The 18,857-nt window shown below is 37.6% G+C and overlaps 1 protein-coding gene across 4 annotated transcripts in view; it reads left to right on the top strand.

Annotated features, from left to right (window-relative positions):
• USP9X (ubiquitin specific peptidase 9 X-linked) overlaps nt 1–18,857 on the top strand; it is a 167,276-nt gene that overhangs the window by 143,491 nt on the left and 4,928 nt on the right. For 3 of the 4 annotated variants that reach the window (XM_081808975.1, XM_081808974.1, XM_081808976.1), the window contains exons 33-44: nt 693–866; nt 3,196–3,337; nt 4,505–5,258; nt 5,646–5,769; nt 6,517–6,742; nt 7,274–7,403; nt 11,566–11,751; nt 12,205–12,425; nt 12,516–12,604; nt 16,909–17,065; nt 17,223–17,435; nt 17,790–17,885. In XM_081808975.1, coding sequence (XP_081665101.1) covers nt 693–866; nt 3,196–3,337; nt 4,505–5,258; nt 5,646–5,769; nt 6,517–6,742; nt 7,274–7,403; nt 11,566–11,751; nt 12,205–12,425; nt 12,516–12,604; nt 16,909–17,065; nt 17,223–17,435; nt 17,790–17,885 — 2,512 coding nt within the window. The remainder of the gene's footprint in view (nt 1–692; nt 867–3,195; nt 3,338–4,504; nt 5,259–5,645; nt 5,770–6,516; nt 6,743–7,273; nt 7,404–11,565; nt 11,752–12,204; nt 12,426–12,515; nt 12,605–16,908; nt 17,066–17,222; nt 17,436–17,789; nt 17,886–18,857) is intronic. The other variant, XM_081808977.1, reaches the window with a different exon arrangement.

The following is an 18,857-nucleotide window of genomic DNA, read 5'->3' as shown; positions in this document are numbered from 1 at the left end:
TTCATCTACCCCTCCGATTTCCTCTAGCATATTTAAAATACGTGTGTCCTATCTCTCACTTAGAATGCATTCATACTTCTTTATGTCACTCTGTAAATACAAAATTAGATTTCATTGATAGTTTCCAGCAGTGCCTAGGATTTTAGCAGTTCTCATTTTTTTGGTACACACAATTGATAGTTTATTTTCTCAGAATTGATTTGTCTAACTTAAATCCTCAGATTACTCCAAAGAGATGAACTCTAACGTTAAAGCTTTCTCTTTTCACTTGGAAAAAGCAATTTAATTAAGAGTAAATAAATCTTGGCACTGTATCTATAACCTGAAATTTAAGCAACATGAACCAAAGAGTGACTGTAACATCTACATAAGAGTGAGATCCAGCTCCACCAAGTCGTGTCTTCATCTAGATTGAAAATGCATGTGTAGCAGGTTACCTAAAGCAAGCGCCGGTGCTGGAGCTGTGGTCTCCATCAGCCACAGCAGCAGTTTCGCGGTGACTCTTCCCCACGGGAGCTCCACTTGTACCATGAGCCTCACTTTCTCACTGCACTCTATACATAAAGAACGTTTACTCTTTTCTACTTCCTCATGTAGTTGAGGGGGGAAAAAGTCTGTTTCTATATTGTCATTTGTGGTTGTATTGCTTTTTTCCTGAGAAAGTACTGTATTTTATTCCATTCATTTCTTAGGCTTTGGGGTGAGCCCGTTAATCTGCGTGAACAGCATGATGCTTTAGAGTTTTTTAATTCATTGGTGGATAGTTTAGATGAAGCTTTGAAAGCCTTGGGACATCCAGCTATGCTAAGTAAAGTCTTAGGAGGTTCCTTTGCTGATCAGAAGATTTGCCAGGGCTGCCCACATAGGTAAGTGCTAATTATATGGTTAAAGTTCTTCTGTTTATTTACTAAGAAAAATAAAATATTTATTAGTAGTTATGTACAAAAGTGGAGTATGCCACCAATTTAACTATATACCTGAGACTGGGTGAATTATATACTGTGCATACCTTACTGTTGTGGGTTTGGGTTTTGTGTGTGGTGGTGGTGGTTTTCATGGAGGTTTTTGTTTTTCTGGTTTTGGGGGCTTTGGTTTCATCAAATAACTTTTGGCTCCTTCTCTTTCTTTTATGTATGATCATTACTGGGGAAATCAAATGGCATTTTGCATATATAGCTTACAGGTGTTGCTCATAAATTTGCCCTTTATCTCAGAGTTAAAGCAATTAAAATATTACAAATACATTAAGCTTAGAAGATGACAGACGTGGAGTACAATTTCCTTATATAAATGAAATACTAATTTTTAAAATAGCATTGATTGTGATCATTATCCTTAAAGTATCTTTTCAACAAAAAACATAGCAAGAGTTGACTGAACAAATTGTTTTTGACTTGAAATTGATTAAGGACTCTTACTGAAAATAGTTAAACGACTATTAAAATTCACTACTAGTAGATACAGGTTTATGCCTATTACGTGGAAGTTTTACTTTGGAATTTCTCTTGCATGTTACTGATTACTGTTGGTTTGAAATCAAATTTTCGCCAAAATATCACAGTACGATAGTATTTTCTACAAGCTCAAACGGTATTATATAGTCATGAGGTGTGTGTGTATATGGCTGGTGGGAGTGTTTCATTTTTGATCAAAGGGAAATGATTGGCAGAGAGGTAATGCTATATAAATGAGAAATTACCATGAGGTTAAACCATTCATTCAGAACAAGACTATGTAATTATTCACATAGCCCGCACAAGTTTTGGTCATTTTGAAAGACCTTTTGTATTAGGTGGACAATTAAACTGTCATTTTTAACCTCTTGATTTTCAATTACTGATAAAATAAGCCAACTTTTTGGTCATTTATTCTAATCAGTCCTTGTTGGTTGGTTTTAGACCGTTTTCAAAGTCATTTGGAAATGACTGGTTTTCTTCGCTAAGTGAAAATGTCCAGAGAGCATGATCATAATTAAGAACCCAGAAGTCCTGTTCTTATTACATGCCAGAAGTTACATAGAGAGTCCCACGTCTATCTGTTTTACAGCATTATTTGTCTAGACCAGGAGTTAGCAAACTATGCACCATTGGTCAAATCCAGCCACGCATCTGTTTTTATAAAAAAGAGGTAGCTCTTTACCTACTCTCTAGCTCCTTTCCCTATAACAGCTGAGTCAGAGAGACCTCATACCCTCAAAAAGAGCTTATAATAGGTACTCTCTGGCCTTTTACAGAAAAAATTTTGCTGGTTTTCTCTCATCTTTGAATGTCCTACTTTTTAAGTGAAGTCGTAAGTTCTGACTTCTTTTTTTCTCTTTTATGGGTTGTTCCCTGATCATAGTAGCAATATGCTTTATACGTACTTCATATTCCATTCATGCCACTTACAAATACCTTTGTGTACCTTTTTTCCCGGACCTAAACTGAAAAGCCCCAAAGATGAGGGACTTACCTTCAACATTGACTATCCCGGAGTACTTTTACACATGGAAGGCACTCCAAATATATTTGTTGAATGAGTAAATTTGATGGTTGAGAGTGTATTCTCCTACATCCCATGTTCTGAGTTTATGAATGTGTCTCCTCAGAAATCTGAAATTTCCCTTGGTAGAAAATTGCCACAAGGTGGGATTCTGGCTCCTACTCGGATTGCTTATCTCCTCTTGATTGGTGTGTTCAAACTTGTGCTTTATTAAGGTTTCCATTAAAAGAGGGACCATTTAAAAATTCAGCCCGTTAATAGTTTAAAATATCCTTTTCAGAAGTTGATGAATTCATGCTTTGGCCTTGGCATGAATTACTGCCTAACTAGATGACAGTGGAAGCAGCACGGTAGACTGTAAAGAGCTTAAGCCGTGAAGCAAGACAGACCTGGCTTCAAAACACGATTTCGCCTAGTAATCTTGACCAAATTAACCTTTCCAAACCCCAGTTCCCTCATCTCTGAAGTGGAGGTGGTGCTATTTCTCTATCAGGTTTGTCATGAAGACAAAGAACCTGGTGTATATATGGGCTGTAAACAACCTAATGTAGTGCCCAACACTAGGTAAGTGGCCAAATAAATGTGTCATTTATTGGTAACATTCTTTGATTTAGGGTTTCATGTCATAAATATTGCAAATGTAGTTTTCATCAAGTTTATAACTAAAAATGTTTAGAGAACTAAGAAATCCTTTTTATTTCTTAATGTCTTTAGATATGAGTGTGAAGAATCTTTTACGACTTTGAATGTAGACATTAGAAATCACCAAAATCTTCTTGATTCTTTGGAACAGTACGTCAAAGGAGATTTATTAGAAGGTGCAAATGCGTATCATTGTGAAAAATGCAATAAAAAGGTATGAATTATCCAGGTTTTTTTTAAGTAACTATGGTTTAATGGATTTGAAAGTTCATTGCTTTTGTTTTTTATTTATTTATTTATTTTTATTCCCTACCCTGCTTTGTTATAGTGGTAGCAGAAGGTAGTTAAGATAACTGGTACAAAGGTTTTTCAGGGAAAGAAGATTAAGAGAAGGTAGTACCAGCAGGGCTAGGGGAACAGGTAAATAAGAGTGAACATCTTAGAAGTCATAATAGCTTATTATCACCTACTCTTGCCGGAGGCGCACAGACACTTGCCATCCGTACCCACCCAGACTGCTGTTGAACCCCTCACAGCTATAGCACTGACAGGAAAACATTTCTCCTGTCCTATCCAGTTACTTGTAAGGACCAAGAAGTTTACTGAAACCTTCATTACTTGGTTTGGTCACATAAGATTTCTTCTACCACCTGTGTTTTTAAACCACTGGGATTAGATTTTTAGGCCCACTTGATAGTTTTATCTCAGGGCACTTAACGGCTCTTAGGGAGAGACCGTTTACACAGACGGTAAATAACGTGTATCTTCCTGGGCTCCCAGATTCTCTCACCTCCGAGTCACCTGTATCGTTTTGACATTTACATGCCACTTAAAGAGGTATTAAAGTCTAGAGGTTGAGATGCGAGCTGTAAGGCCGGTGAGACCGAGGCCGGTGACTCAGTCCCTCTCCTGCTGCTCCCCATTCGCACCAGGAGCTCCTGCGTGGGAGCTTGTGAGGATTGCATGTGTTACTCCTTGGGCAGCACTTGGCATATTACTTGGCACCTAATGGCCCAATAGATACTAGCTGCTACTGTATTTCTTCAGCACGCCTTCATTAGCATAACAGTAAATACCAAACAAGTAACAGTGGTTAGATAGCAATGACGGTATAGAATCCAGGCAATGAGTAATGTCTGTGTCACTAATTTTTGCAATTTGTAGCAAATGGCATAAACTATTTCCATATTATTAGTTGTAGTTAGCATTTTTTGAAATGCCCACCTGGACATAATAACCTTGATTATATTCATTGCCGAGTGTTTGTTTACACTTGTAACCTCCAGTTAGTCTTCATGAGAATTTAGTAATAGAGGCTTATAGTTTGTTTTATGCAGTGGATTATAAAAGAACATCTAGTAACTTGCTCTGTTTATTGTAGGTTGATACCGTAAAGCGCTTGCTAATTAAAAAATTACCTCCCGTTCTTGCTATCCAACTGAAACGATTCGACTATGACTGGGAAAGAGAATGTGCAATCAAATTCAATGATTATTTTGAATTTCCTCGAGAGCTGGACATGGAACCTTACACAGTCGCAGGTGTTGCAAAGCTGGAAGGAGATAATGTAAACCCAGAAAGTCAGTTGATACAGCAGAATGAGCAGTCTGAAAGTGAGACGGCAGAAAGCACGAAATACAGACTTGTGGGTGTGCTGGTACACAGTGGCCAAGCAAGTGGGGGGCATTATTATTCTTACATCATTCAGAGGAATGGTGGAGATGGTGAGAGAAATCGCTGGTATAAATTTGATGATGGAGATGTAACAGAGTGTAAAATGGATGACGATGAAGAAATGAAAAACCAGTGTTTTGGCGGAGAGTACATGGGAGAGGTATTTGATCACATGATGAAGCGCATGTCATACAGGCGCCAGAAAAGGTGGTGGAATGCTTACATACTTTTTTACGAACGACTGGATACCATAGACCAGGGTGATGAGTTGATAAGATACATTTCTGAGCTTGCTATCACCACAAGACCCCATCAGATTATTATGCCATCAGCCATTGAGAGAAGTGTACGGAAGCAGAATGTGCAATTCATGCATAACCGAATGCAGTACAGTCTGGAGTATTTCCAGTTCATGAAAAAACTGCTTACATGTAACGGTGTTTACTTAAATCCTCCGCCAGGTAAGTATCAAGAATTTAGCTTCTTAGTAGAAGCATAACTCTTACTGTACTTGCAAGATTTCTTAGCAAGCATCAACATGTTTGCATTTTTACTTTGGGCTGTTTTAAAGCCATATTTCCGTTATCTTTGAGCAGTGTATATTGTCTTGCTGTTTGGAAACAGGGGAGCTTTTGTTTATTCTAACAGTTTGTTTTTGACTCAAGCATTAGTTTGAAACATGCTTTACTGAACTAAGAATTATTTCATAAGTAGCCGGGCGGGGGGCAGTTAGCAAAGTTAGGACTTCTAGAAATCAGTGGAAATGCAGACTTGTTTGAAAATGGAGCTTAGACATAGAAATTTGTTTTGTTTTGTTTTGTTTTTTAATGTATTTGCCTTTTTTATAGGGCAAGATCACCTGTTGCCTGAAGCAGAAGAAATCACTATGATTAGTATTCAGCTTGCTGCTAGGTTCCTTTTTACCACAGGATTTCACACCAAGAAAATCGTCCGTGGCTCTGCCAGTGATTGGTACATTGCTTTGGATTTTCATTCCTATTATCCTAGCATTTAGTTTGGTTCTTTAATATATTGCTCTATTTTTTTTTTTTTTTTCAAATCCAAGTCTTCTTTCAGATCTGGAATGCAGACTACAAAAACTCTTGATAGCCGTAGTGAGAGAAATCATATTAAAATAATTACATAGGTTAAACATGACCTTTCATTGTTCTGAAGCTGGCTTCTGTTACCTTATATCCTATCTTTGACATCCCTGTACAAAAGATTATAGGATGATACTTAAAAGTCTGAGCTACTTAATTCAGAAATTAGTAGTTTTAGCTTCCCTAGATTAAATTTTGCCATAAATTAAAAACATAACAAATAGAATGAGTGTCCTAAGTTTCAAGTTGTGAAAGTATAGAGGCCATTTATAATACCTTGATTGAACAATTTTTATGTACTCATCCAGTGGTAAGATGTTCAGGGACAGTTAGGGTAGTGATTGTTTTGTCATTGAATCTAGAAAGAGTTTGGTAATGGATTTGTAGAGGACTAGACAAGCTTTCATCTCTCTATGTTGTCACTCTGTGAGAAGAAACCAAGTTGTAGTAGTCATCTGTCCTTTTAATGTTGGTACTAGAGGCAACTGTTGCTGGTTCTCTCCCTCCAATAGTAAAAGAAGGTCTTTGATTTTTATTTGGTTCATAGAGACCCATATCTGTACTATATACGAAACATCATTGAATTGCCATTCATAAATTTTTTGTTTTGTCTTAGGTATGATGCATTGTGTATTCTCCTTCGTCACAGCAAGAATGTCCGTTTTTGGTTTGCTCACAATGTCCTTTTTAATGTTTCAAATCGCTTTTCTGAATACCTTCTGGAGTGCCCCAGTGCAGAAGTAAGGGGTGCATTTGCAAAACTTATAGTTTTTATTGCACATTTTTCCTTGCAAGATGGGCCATGTCCTTCACCTTTTGCATCTCCCGGACCTTCTAGTCAGGTAATTGCCTGGTTTTCTTTTTAGTGATTAAATGCTTACAGATCTCTTGCCTGAAAGTTGAAGTCACAAATATATGTACATCTGTTTTATACGTTTACCTTGTGAGCAGATGTGTGCACACACACACACCACACCATCTGATATCTGGGAGTTCAGTAAAAGTACTTCACAGCAGTGAATAACAATTATTAGCTCTTTAAAAACAACAGAATTTTCTTTGTTCGTTCAGTTAGAAGCAGTGGCTTAATTTTACATATGGTTATGTATATTATTTGTAAAGTTTTTTTTAATGGACTTCCATTTATTAAAAATTAAAACATGAAGGCTCTAGATGAAATCTACCTCAGATCTTCATTCCCTTTCCTAAAAAGCAACCCTTTTTAATTGTTGTGTGATTAGTCCTTCCAAAAATTTCTGCCTATATTCAACATGGGGGGGGGGGTGTGTGTGTGTCTGTGTCCCCTTTTTATGCAAATAGAATTGTTCCTATATCTTGTCACTGGAAAATAGCCAATGTTTTATCCTTTACAGGCTTATGACAACTTAAGCCTAAGCGATCACCTACTACGGGCAGTTCTCAATCTCTTGAGAAGGGAAGTTTCAGAGCATGGGCGTCATTTGCAGCAGTATTTCAATCTGTTCGTAATGTATGCCAATTTAGGTAAGAATTTAAATTGTTATAATTCTGTTTTAATGTATTCTATTAAGTGACAGAGTCTTTTAAGTTGAGTGATGAAACATTTTTTACTGTACTTTTCACCTTGTACTTTATAGTTAATTATGCATATCTCTGCAGTATATACAGGCCAGAATCATCTTTTTTTTTTAGAGGGAGAGAGTAAGTAGGGGAAAGGACAGAGGGGGAGAGACCCATGAGATCACAACCTGAGCCAAAATCAAGAATTGGTTGCTTAACTGACTGAGCCACTCTTGCCACCCGGTCACCCCCAGAATCTGTGTCTTAATCATGTTTTTATCTCCTAAAACGGTGGTGCCAGATCTGTCTGGATTTGAAAATACTGATTCCTAGGCCCCATCTCACACCAACTGAATCAGAATTCTCAGAGCTAGCACAAGGAATCCACATTTTCAAAAAGTCCCTGGATGGTTGTGATACTCACCCAAGTTGGGGTAAAGGACTTGGTCTGAACATAAATTTTTATTGAAGTAAACTAAATTGAAATTACAGATAGTATAAATATTCATTTACCCTCTTATTTATGTTATTACCTCTGTTTAACATTTTCCTTCTCAAAGTAACCTTTCTAACATCACCTGATCAGTGATCCCAGAATACTTAAAAGTTTGTTATGCTGTCTTCTACTTATTCTGTTGTTTTTTATTGCGTTCACATTTTTGTGTTGCTTCCCAACGAGATTGCAGAGATCAGGGTTTTTTGCACAGTGACACTCAGTTAATGTTTGTTAAATGAAAAGATGGACAGTTAGGAATATTATCAAAAATCCTTCCATTGTCATTTGCTGTTTGTTCATTGGCTTTGGGGTGGTAAATTTCCTATGATTATAATTATTAAAGTTTCTTTTTTCTTTTTATTTAAGTAATCTCTGTGCCCAATGTGGGACTCCAACTCATAACCCTGAGATCAAGGGTCGCAGGCTCTTCCAACTGAGCCAACCAGGCACCCCTAAAATTATAAAAATTTCTTACCAATCAGGTATTAATGCACCGTTCCCAAAATGATTAATTTATTGAGACATTCCATTTAAAATCTTAGTGATCCTTAGTGATGATAATGAATATTTGGCCAAATTTGAATAACTTCTTTAAAAGTTTAAAAGAGGGGCACCTGGGTGGCTCAATCTGACTTCGGCCAGGTCATGATCTCGAGGTCCTGGGATTGAGCCCCCGCGCATTGGGCTCTACACTCAGCGAGAGTCTGCTCATCTCTCTCCCTCTGCCCTTCCCCCTGCTTGTGCTCGCTTTCTCTCAAATAAATAAAAAATCTTAAAAAAAAAAAAGTTTGGGGCGCCTGGGTGGCTCAGTTGGTTAAGCGTCTGCCTTCGGCTCAGGTCATGATCCCAGGGTCCTGGGATTGAGTCCTACATCAGGCTCCTGACTCAGCAGGGAGCCTGCTTCTCCCTCTGCCTCTCTCTCTCTCTCTCTCTCTCTGACAAATAAATAATCTTAAAAAAAAAAAGTTTAAAAGAAAAAAAATACCTTCTATCCAAAAATTAAGTTCTGTAATCAAACATCCGTCATTCCGTGTGTTTTGTGTGTGACCTTACTAATCACCAGTTTACCTCGGGGGCCCTTTTAACATAAGCAACATTCTACTTCTCTGTAGTTTGTCTTTTCCTTTACCTTTTCATACTAGAGATGCTTGGTTATTTGTAGTTGAAAAGGGAGAGAATATTCATTGCACAAACAAGTGGAATCTGTATTTCAAAGTTAGAAATAACCAAATTTAGGCATTCACAAAAATCCTATTCTATTCACCTCCCTTTTTAGATATTGCCCGTTCACAAAGCATACATCATTGGCATGTAATGTAATTTAATTAAGATTTCCCTGCTAAAAGCAAATACATATCCATAAATTTTATTTATTGTTTTTAAAGATTTATTTGAGAGAGAGAACACGAGCCAGGGGGAAGGGGCAGAGGGCGAGAGAGAGAAGCAGACTCCCCGCTGAGCAGGAAGGCAGACGCTTAACCAACTGAGCCACCCAGGCACCCCAGATCCATAAACTTTAATATACCACTTATGCTTTGGGGTTCAGAATTGTTTAGATTTAAGAAAGGTAAGGCAGTGTATATACCGTGTATTATGTGACATCCCTATAGCAGGGTCCAAGACAGCACCTTATAATCATATACATTAATATTTCTACAGTAAAGCATGAGTAGTCACCCTGAGAGGGGATAAATGAAGACTGTGAATAGCCTCTTCTCAGTTCAGGCCAGCTTTTCCTACCAAACGTGTTTTGACACCAACTTTATGAAATAATTTTGTTTATATTTATGATAAATAAAAAAAATAAATTAAAAAATATATTTATGATAAGAGCTTTTTGAATCTCGGGATTTCAGATAAGGGATTGTGGGCCTGTATTTATTATACTTCTTGGAATGTGACAATAAAAAGGACAGTCTATTGTCTAATGGGGTATAGAAGCAAATAAAAAGATAACTGCCATAAAGTATGTTAATGGCTGTAATAGGGAAAAATACAAAGTGCTGTGGTAGTATATAATAGGGATACCAGACCAGATTTGGGGAGTACAGGGGACTTAATGGGCAAGTTGATGTGGGAATTGGTTGTTTGGGGTTTCTATCCAGAGTGAACAGCAGATGTAAAGACTTGGAATAAACTCAGTGTGTGGAGGAAGTGAAAGTTATTCACACTAGAAATGATCTCTGATCATGCTATTCTGGCAAGCCTCATGAGGGATTCTAGACTTTATCCTAAGGGCATTGATGAGCCATTGTAGAGTTTTTAATAGACATACCTTCTAGAAAGATCACTCGGACTACAGTGTGGAATGGATTGCAGGGGAATAACACTAGAGATTGTTAAAATGATTTATAGCAGGAGATCATTGTGGCCAGTACTGGGGAACTGGCAGTGAGGAGGAGATAGAAGTGGACAGATTCTGATGCTTTCTATTAGCGGTAAAGTCTGTAGGATTTAGTGATTGGGTATTAAGGAGGGGGGAACACAGAAGAGATGTTAAGTGATGCCCCGGGTTCCAACTGAGTAGATAGCGGTGCCATATACTGAGAGGGGAGAACACAGGAGGAAGAACATGGATAGGGGAGTAAAGTGATGAGTTAAGTTTGGGCAAATTGAGTTTGAGCCTGTTGGACACCCAAATAGTGATGTTCAGTGTTCGGTAGAACATTTAAGATACTGGAAATACTTTGGTATCATCTGAACGAAAATAGCTGGAACTTGAAGCCATTAGAGTGGGTTTGATCATCCAGGAAAAGCATACAGTGTGAGACAGTAGCCTGGTGTGGGAACTTTGAGGAGCAACCATTTTTCAAAGAGGAAGGAAAACTCAGAAATGAGACCAAGGAGAAGAGGTTGAAAGAAAGGAAGAGAGGAATCCAAGAAGGAAAGTAAGCAGTTACGGTTTAGAACTATTCCTTAGCTTTACCCCAGGAAAGGGGGCAGAAACCAAACTGGCATGGGTTGAGGAGTAGGAAAATAAGAAAACAGAGATGACACCAAGTTTAGGCATGATTTTCAAGTAGCTTAGCTGTTGGAGAAAATAGAGAGGCAGTGTATAAAATTCTTATTTCTCACTGAGTTTTCATCATCCTCCCTTACCATGAGGATTGAAGTCCAGGCTAGTCCCCCAGACTCTCAGGCCATAGAAAGTATTCATTTTCTTTATGCCTGGTTTGACTGGAATGTCATGATCTTTGTTTGACCATTTTAAAACTTAAATCCAGTTATACCATGGAGATTTTCTGTTCTGGTTAAATCATTCTCTGAATGCTAATAAGTAAGAGTGGTTTTCTTTTTTCTTTTTTTTTTTTAAGATTTTATTTATTTATTTGAGAGAGAGAATGAGATAGAGCATGAGACGGGGGAGGGTCAGAGGGAGAAGCAGGCTCCCTGCTGAGCAGGGAGCCCAATGCTGGACTCGATCCCAGGACTCCAGGATCATGACCTGAGCCGAAGGCAGTCGCTTAACCAACTGAGCCACCCACGCGCCCCACGAGTGGTTTTCTGATTATAAAAATCATAGAAAAATATTTTCGATAACTGCTTTATTATGAAGCCCTTATCATCCTAATTCTTTTCTCTTTTGTAATTCTTCTCCCCCTCTTCCCACTGCTTTCTTCTTCATCGAAGGTGTGGCAGAGAAGACACAACTTCTGAAATTGAATGTACCTGCTACCTTTATGCTTGTGTCTTTAGATGAAGGTCCAGGTCCTCCAATCAAATACCAGTATGCTGAATTAGGCAAATTGTACTCAGTTGTGTCACAGCTGATCCGCTGTTGCAATGTCTCTTCAAGGATGCAGTCTTCAATCAATGGTAAAGTCAAATGTTCCATCCTTTACATTGGTTTTAAAATACTGCTGGCCATTCGTAGTACCCAGTTAAAAGTAATTCTGAAGATGTTTAAATATAAAACCAAGAGTCTGACAATCTATAATATTTTGGGGTCTACACCTTTTTCACATGTTTAAAGGGGATCTTTTTTGTCTACTTGCTCCCAAGGTTGATACTTTGTGAAGTAGTTTAAGAATTAACTTTTTATATAGGTAAATGCCAGTGTTGGCATTTAAAGTTCGCATTTTATCATCTTGGTCTATGTGATCATTGTAATGCCTAATACTACTTTCTTCATGGTACTTAGGAATATTGATTTAAAATGTTATTTTTCTAAAATACAAAATTCATAAGCTGTTTTCTGTGGTGAAAGCTGTATTATTTTATTGTGAAGAAGCCTATTAGTTTTTCATTGATGACAAATCTGTATTCTAGGTAATCCTCCTCTTCCCAATCCTTTTGGTGATCCTAATTTATCACAACCTATAATGCCAATTCAGCAGAATGTGGCAGACATTTTATTTGTGAGAACAAGTTATGTGAAGAAAATCATTGAGGACTGCAGTAACTCAGAGGAAACTGTCAAATTGCTTCGTTTTTGCTGCTGGGAGAATCCTCAGTTCTCATCTACTGTCCTCAGTGAACTTCTCTGGCAGGTTAAAGGACAATAAACATTCATATGTCTCTCTAATTTGATTTGTTACTCCTTTAAGTAAGTTATTCACCGTGTCTTTTCCTGTTTTTAGGTTGCATATTCCTACACTTACGAACTCCGACCCTATTTGGACCTGCTTTTGCAAATCTTACTGATTGAGGACTCCTGGCAGACTCACAGGTAGATCCTCGTTTTTACTTGCCCAACTTTTAAACTAACTGAAATTGCCAGTCAGCGCTTTTTTTTCTCTTTTTTCTTTTTACCTCTTGGAGATGCAATAATGGTTTTACCTTAAAAGCTTAAGAATTAATAAAAAGTTCCCCCTTCCCTCACTTGATTTCACTTTTTATTCTTGCCCGTGTTAAATACTTCTGGCTTTCATTTTTTTTTTTTTTTTAAATTAAGGACAGTTAGCATAGGCTTTTGGTAAATGTCTTAATTTCATTAATGATGTGCTAGGGTTATTTTAAGATTAGTTTCGTTTTAGAATGAGTCATATGAGGTCACATTTGGTTATCTAAAAATAGTCCTTAGGTAAGTAAGTACAGTCAGTTCCCGTTATTCATGGTAGCTATATTCTATAAAGTCGTTGTGAACACTGAATGAGGGAATGCAGAGCCATTGCTCCTAGGGGAAATACAGGGTTAGGTTCCTGCAAGCCTCTGGTTACATTTTTGTCAACCAATCTATCATAACCTTTTTCTAAATGTGTGGTTATCTTTTTAAAGACAGCTTATTTACTGTACATTGCTGACTCTTTAACACTGAACTCACAATAACTTGTGTCTGAATAAAGCTTATTTAATGCAGTATTTTCTCTGCAAAGCCTTTTGGGGCTTACAAATACTAGGTAGCACTTCACTACACATTTGGGGGCCATTTTAAACCATGAAATCAACAAAAAGCACAAAGTGTGGGAAGGGTTTCACTAAATAGCAAAAAGGACACTCCTTTACAGTATGAGCTGAATCAAGGCAAAGTGTCGTTCTGTTCCTCGTCAGCTGGGAACATACATGTTTGGTCCAAATTTTTTTTCCACTCAGCACATGACCACCAAAGCACCATGTATTTGCCATTACAAATAAAGTTTAGCAAGTAGGCAAAATCACAAATACGGAATCTGTGAATAATGAACATCAACTTTAGTTTTTCAGTATATGAGAATTTGAGTGCAATTTTTTTTTAAACTGAGGATATCCAGCATAACTATCCCTCAAGCTTCCTTCAGAATTTCTCCATCTTGTTTTTTGCCATAAAGTTTAATATATTATCTTTAGTCCCAAGAATCTAGGTGATGATGAAGTATGGAATTAGTTGACAACTCTGCCAGATTTTAGAAGTTCCCTCCCCACATGAATGATAGTATAATACTTGATTTTCAGAAACAGTTCAAAATTTATATATATATATGTTATGTCTGTCAATACAGTAATTAAAGCAGCAACTTGAAGGCAAGCTCTGTAACAACAAAATGCTTAAAACTTACAATTTTGAGTCTTAGTGGAGATTGCAAATGTCTTAATTCGTGAATTAATATTTCCATATTATCTCCAAAATTATCAGATTTAAGTTGTATTAATTACGTTGTAAAAATAGCATCAAACCAAAAATCAATTTTCATGAGACAAAAAGTTTAATAGTTCTCAAACTATAACCATATATTTTGAGCACTATCCAGTACCCTTCCCAATATGGTTATAGGATTTGAAACTTTTCTTAAAAGTTGTTTTTAGTTGTGCCTGGGTGGCTCAATTGGTTAAACGTCTGATTCTTGATTTTGGCTCAGGTCATGATCTCAGGGTTGTGAGTTGAGCCCTGCATCAGGCTGTGTGCTGGGCATGGAGCCTGCTCAAGATTCTCTCTCTTCCTCTCCCTTTGTCCTTCCTCTTTTCATTTAAAAAATATTGTAAGCACTTACAGCAGTAAACCAGTTGGTTACATCATAGCTCTCTTGATTCATTATAGCAAGCGATAATGGTAAAGGCACATGTGCTGGATTAAATATGGACAGTTGAGGGGCGCCTGGGTGGCTCAGATGGTTAAGCGTCTGCCTTCGGCTCAGGTCATGATCCCGGGGTCCTGCGATCGAGCCCCGCATCGGGCTCCCTGCTCCGCGGGAAGCCTGCTTCTCCCTCTCCCACTCCCCCTGCTCTTGTTCCCTCTCTCGCTGTGTCTCTCTCTGTCAAATAAATAAAATCTATAAATAAATAAATAAATACAGACAGACAAACAGACAGTTGACTTTTGTGTAATGAAATAGGTAAGGTATTGTTATTATGAATCACTGGCCCAAGCTTGAAAATAACTTTCTCATAGTGAGCTTTTGGTTCATTCGATAAGCAGTGTTTAAATATTTATGGAGTATCTACCATGTGCTTGGCACTACCAGGCATTGGAGAACAAGGCAGGCAAGGATGATACAGATAAAAATAGTATTTGAAAGCAGTTAAAACTAATGGGAAGAAAATGTGATGTGGCAGAAAGAATGGCTTAACACTTCATTATCACTTGACCAAACTGAAGGTAAAAACAATATACACTGAAGTGTTTCCGATTAAACAGCAAGAGGCCTGTATGATTGGTCTGAAATTAGTAAACCTTGCAGAATTGCTGATTTCCAAACAAAAGATCTTATGAATGCATGCAACGCAAAAAACAAGCTTGCATTTTGGTTTGGAACATTCTATTAAATAAAATTTATGGTATATAAGGTTTTTGGTTTATTTTTAAATTATGGACTACACAGGTAATGTTTCTTTGTGGAGATAAAACTCACAAAATTCACCATTTTAATCACTTTAAAGAATACAGTTCAGTGGCTTTTCGTACATTCACAGTGTACAACCATTACCACTCTAATTCCAGAACATTTTCATCACTCCAGAAGGAAACCCCATACCCAGTTAAGTAGTCACTCCTTATTACCTCCCATCCCCCAGCAACCACTAATCTGCTTCTGTCTCTATGGATTTGCCTGACCATAGGCTAGGCAAAATGTCCAGAATTTGCCTGGGCACTTCTTCAGATACATGGGATCATACAAAATGTCCTTTTGTGTTAGACATTTGGGTGGTTTTCTACCTTTTGGCTATTGTGAATAATGCTGCTGTGAACATTCACGTACATGTCATTTGTTTTTAAACATCTGTTTTCAATTCTCTCGGATAAACCTCAGAATTGCAGGCAGGTAAATTTTTTATTATTTTTTGTACTCAAATTGTAAAATGTTCATAATTTACCATTTTAGCCATTTTAAGTGTGCAGTTCAGTGGCATTAAGTATATTCTCATAATACTATGTTACCGTCACCACCATCCATTTCCAGAACTTCTTCATTATCCCAGACTGAAACTCTACCCATTAAACCATAACTTCCCATTCCCCTTTTCCCCCCACTCCTGGTAACTATGATTTTTTCTTTGATTTTGCCTATTCTAAGTACCTCATATAGGTAGAATCGTACAATATTTGTCCTCTTTTATCTGGCTTATTTTACTTAATGCCTTTTAAGACTCATACATGTTGTAGAGGCGCCTGGATGGCTCAGTTAAGTGTGCAATTCTTGATATCTGCTTAGGTCATGATCTCTCAAGGTCATGAGATCCAGCCCCATGTTGGGCTCCATGCTCAGCAGGGAGTCTGCTGGAGATTCTCTTTGCCCCCCACCCCTGCTCACTTGCTCACTCTCTAAAGTAATAAATCTTTAAAAAATAATAATAATAATACACATTGTAGCATGTGTCTCAATTTCATTCCTTTTTAAGGCTGAATAATATTCCACTGTGTGTATATACCACATTTTGTTTACTGGCAGGTGATGCTTTTAACACAAAGGGAACAGGCACAGTTTGCCCCTACAGTCCTTTTTTTAAATTGCTTATTGGGGAGAACAAGAAATCACTGATTATATATTATTCTGTTAGGCTTGGCAAGAACTGAAAGGAAATCATCCATCATTGGCCCATCAGCTAAATTGTAGTAATGGTGAAAATTGCTTTGCCGTATTATAGCTCATTATTAGAATTCAAGTTCGTTTTGTACTTCCAAATTATATCACCACTTCATAGTCACGGGTTACTTACTTTCCGAAATGCAGTTTTATAAAAGGAACTGACTTGAAGCAAACTCTTAGGTACAGCAGTCATAAACTTAGTTGTTAGTTGACTTTGTCTGTGTTACTCTTGGTGTCCTAAAATCACTTCTGGTAATGTCTTTGAATTACATACATAACAAAATCATTTTGGATTGGTAACAAGTTGGTAAGAGCACAGACTGCTAAGTGGCTGTATGACCTTGGGCAAGCTGTTTAACCTCTCTGTACCCCTCTTCTTATCTGTTCAGAGGCTCGATAACAGTACCTCCTGTCCAGCATTAGATGACATGACATCAAAGATCTTTATTGAGTGGCACATAGTAGGCACTCAGTAAATGTTGGCTGCTATTTGATTTTACAAGTTTTAATTTTATATTTGGCTCTTTTTCAGAATTCATAACGCACTTAAAGGAATCCCAGATGACCGAGATGGGCTGTTTGACACAATCCAGCGCTCTAAGAATCACTATCAAAAAAGAGCATATCAGTGTATAAAATGTATGGTAGCTCTTTTTAGCAATTGTCCTGTTGCTTACCAGATTCTGCAGGTGAGGGTTTTTTCTTAAAATTTTGTAGAAGTCTGAATCAGAATTAGGGATTCCATTTTAAAGAAAAGAATAATGAGAATTTGGAGTTAATATTTTAAGTTAACTTTAAGAAGTATTCCAAAACCTTTTCCATACATGGTTTTCTTTTCTTTTGAAGGGCAACGGAGATCTTAAAAGAAAGTGGACCTGGGCAGTGGAATGGCTTGGAGATGAACTTGAAAGACGACCATACACTGGCAACCCTCAATACACTTACAACAACTGGTCTCCCCCAGTGCAGAGCAATGAAACATCAAATGGTTATTTCTTGGAGAGATCACATAGTGCTAGGATGACACTTGCAAAAGCTTGTGAACTCTGTCCAGAGGAGGTAAAAAAAAAAAAAAAAAAAATGGAAGAAAGCAATTTGTTACTTTATAGGCCAGTGTTTATGTATTAATGATAATGTCAAAGAAATTTTGTTTAGGTTTTATTTGCTTTAGTGTTTACTATATGTAATCTTAAGTTAATGAGGAAGCCTTCTTTTAGAGAAATTTCTGAAACTGCCCGAAATGTAGTCTTTCTGAAGAGAACCCAAATCAGGTTTTTTCATGTTTCAATTTATCTTCTGTAGAAGGAAACTTGTGAGTCAGTTTTGTAGGTTTTTAAAATTTTATTTCAAATACAAAAAACTTAAACATGAATTTGCCTACATAATTCTTTATTTTTAAATATTTAAAATTAGGAGCCAGATGACCAAGATGCCCCAGATGAGCATGAGTCACCTCCACCTGAAGATGCCCCATTATACCCCCATTCACCTGGATCTCAGTATCAACAGGTAAATAGGGGTTGGTTTGTGTTTTTATCCCCTAGAACCAATTTTTATGCTTTATTTAGAGGATGGCTGAATTTTTTGTTGTGACTGCAAAGTAATAAAGGGATTATCAAGACTACCTTTAGAGCATGAACAAAAGAGGAATAGCTGGGGCAGGGTCACAATGCGATGTGTTTGAACTTCCCCCTATGGTGTTTTCCTGGTCAAATAGGTGCCTGTCATTTGTACTCAGAACTTAGTAAAACTGTGGCAGTTGTGGTCAACATAAAGTGATAGTATTTAGTACAAAGGATTAGGACATTTCCTGTTAGGCTGAGTCTGCAAATGGATTCCAAAGACTTGAAGATGTGGCAATGAAGGAAACTGTTCTAGGTTACATAGCCTAACTAAGACTTCAGTGACACTCAAGATTGTTGACAAATATCAAGGATTTGATAGATTGCCGTAAAATTTCCTGTAAGATCAGTAAATAAAAAAAATTTAGATAACCTTTCTAAAACCCAGAGGTGACTAATTCAGATCTTTTGGGGCAGTGATGCTCAAACTTGAATAAGCATCAAAATCCCCTGGTGTGGACGCCTAGGTGGCTCAGTTGGTCCTGGGATCGAGTCCCACATTGGGCTCCCTGCTCAGCGGGGAGCCTGCTTCTCCCCTTGCTCGTGCTTTCTCTCAAATAAATAAATAAAATCTTTAAAAAAAAAAATCCCCTGATGGGCTTGTTCCAGTACAGATGGCAAGTTTCTGATTCATTTAGGTCTGGGGTGGAACCAGAAAATCTGCATTTCTTTCCCAGGTAGTTGATGCTGCTGCTAGTCTGGAAGCCATACTTTCAGAACCATTATTTAAGACATTCTTTCTTATATTTCAGGATGGAGGGGTGCCTGGGTGGCTCAGCTGGTTAAGGGTCCAACTCTTGATCTCAGCTCAGGTCTTGATCTTAGGATTGTGAGTTCAAGCCCAAGTTGGGCTCCAGAT

The sequence above is a fragment of the Leptonychotes weddellii genome, chromosome X, assembly GCF_054177405.1.
Source record: "Leptonychotes weddellii isolate Sample4059 chromosome X, ASM5417740v2, whole genome shotgun sequence".
Taxonomy (NCBI): Eukaryota; Metazoa; Chordata; class Mammalia; order Carnivora; family Phocidae; genus Leptonychotes; species Leptonychotes weddellii.
The sequence above is the reverse complement of the archived record's forward strand: the minus strand, read 5'-3'. Positions and strand labels throughout refer to the sequence as shown.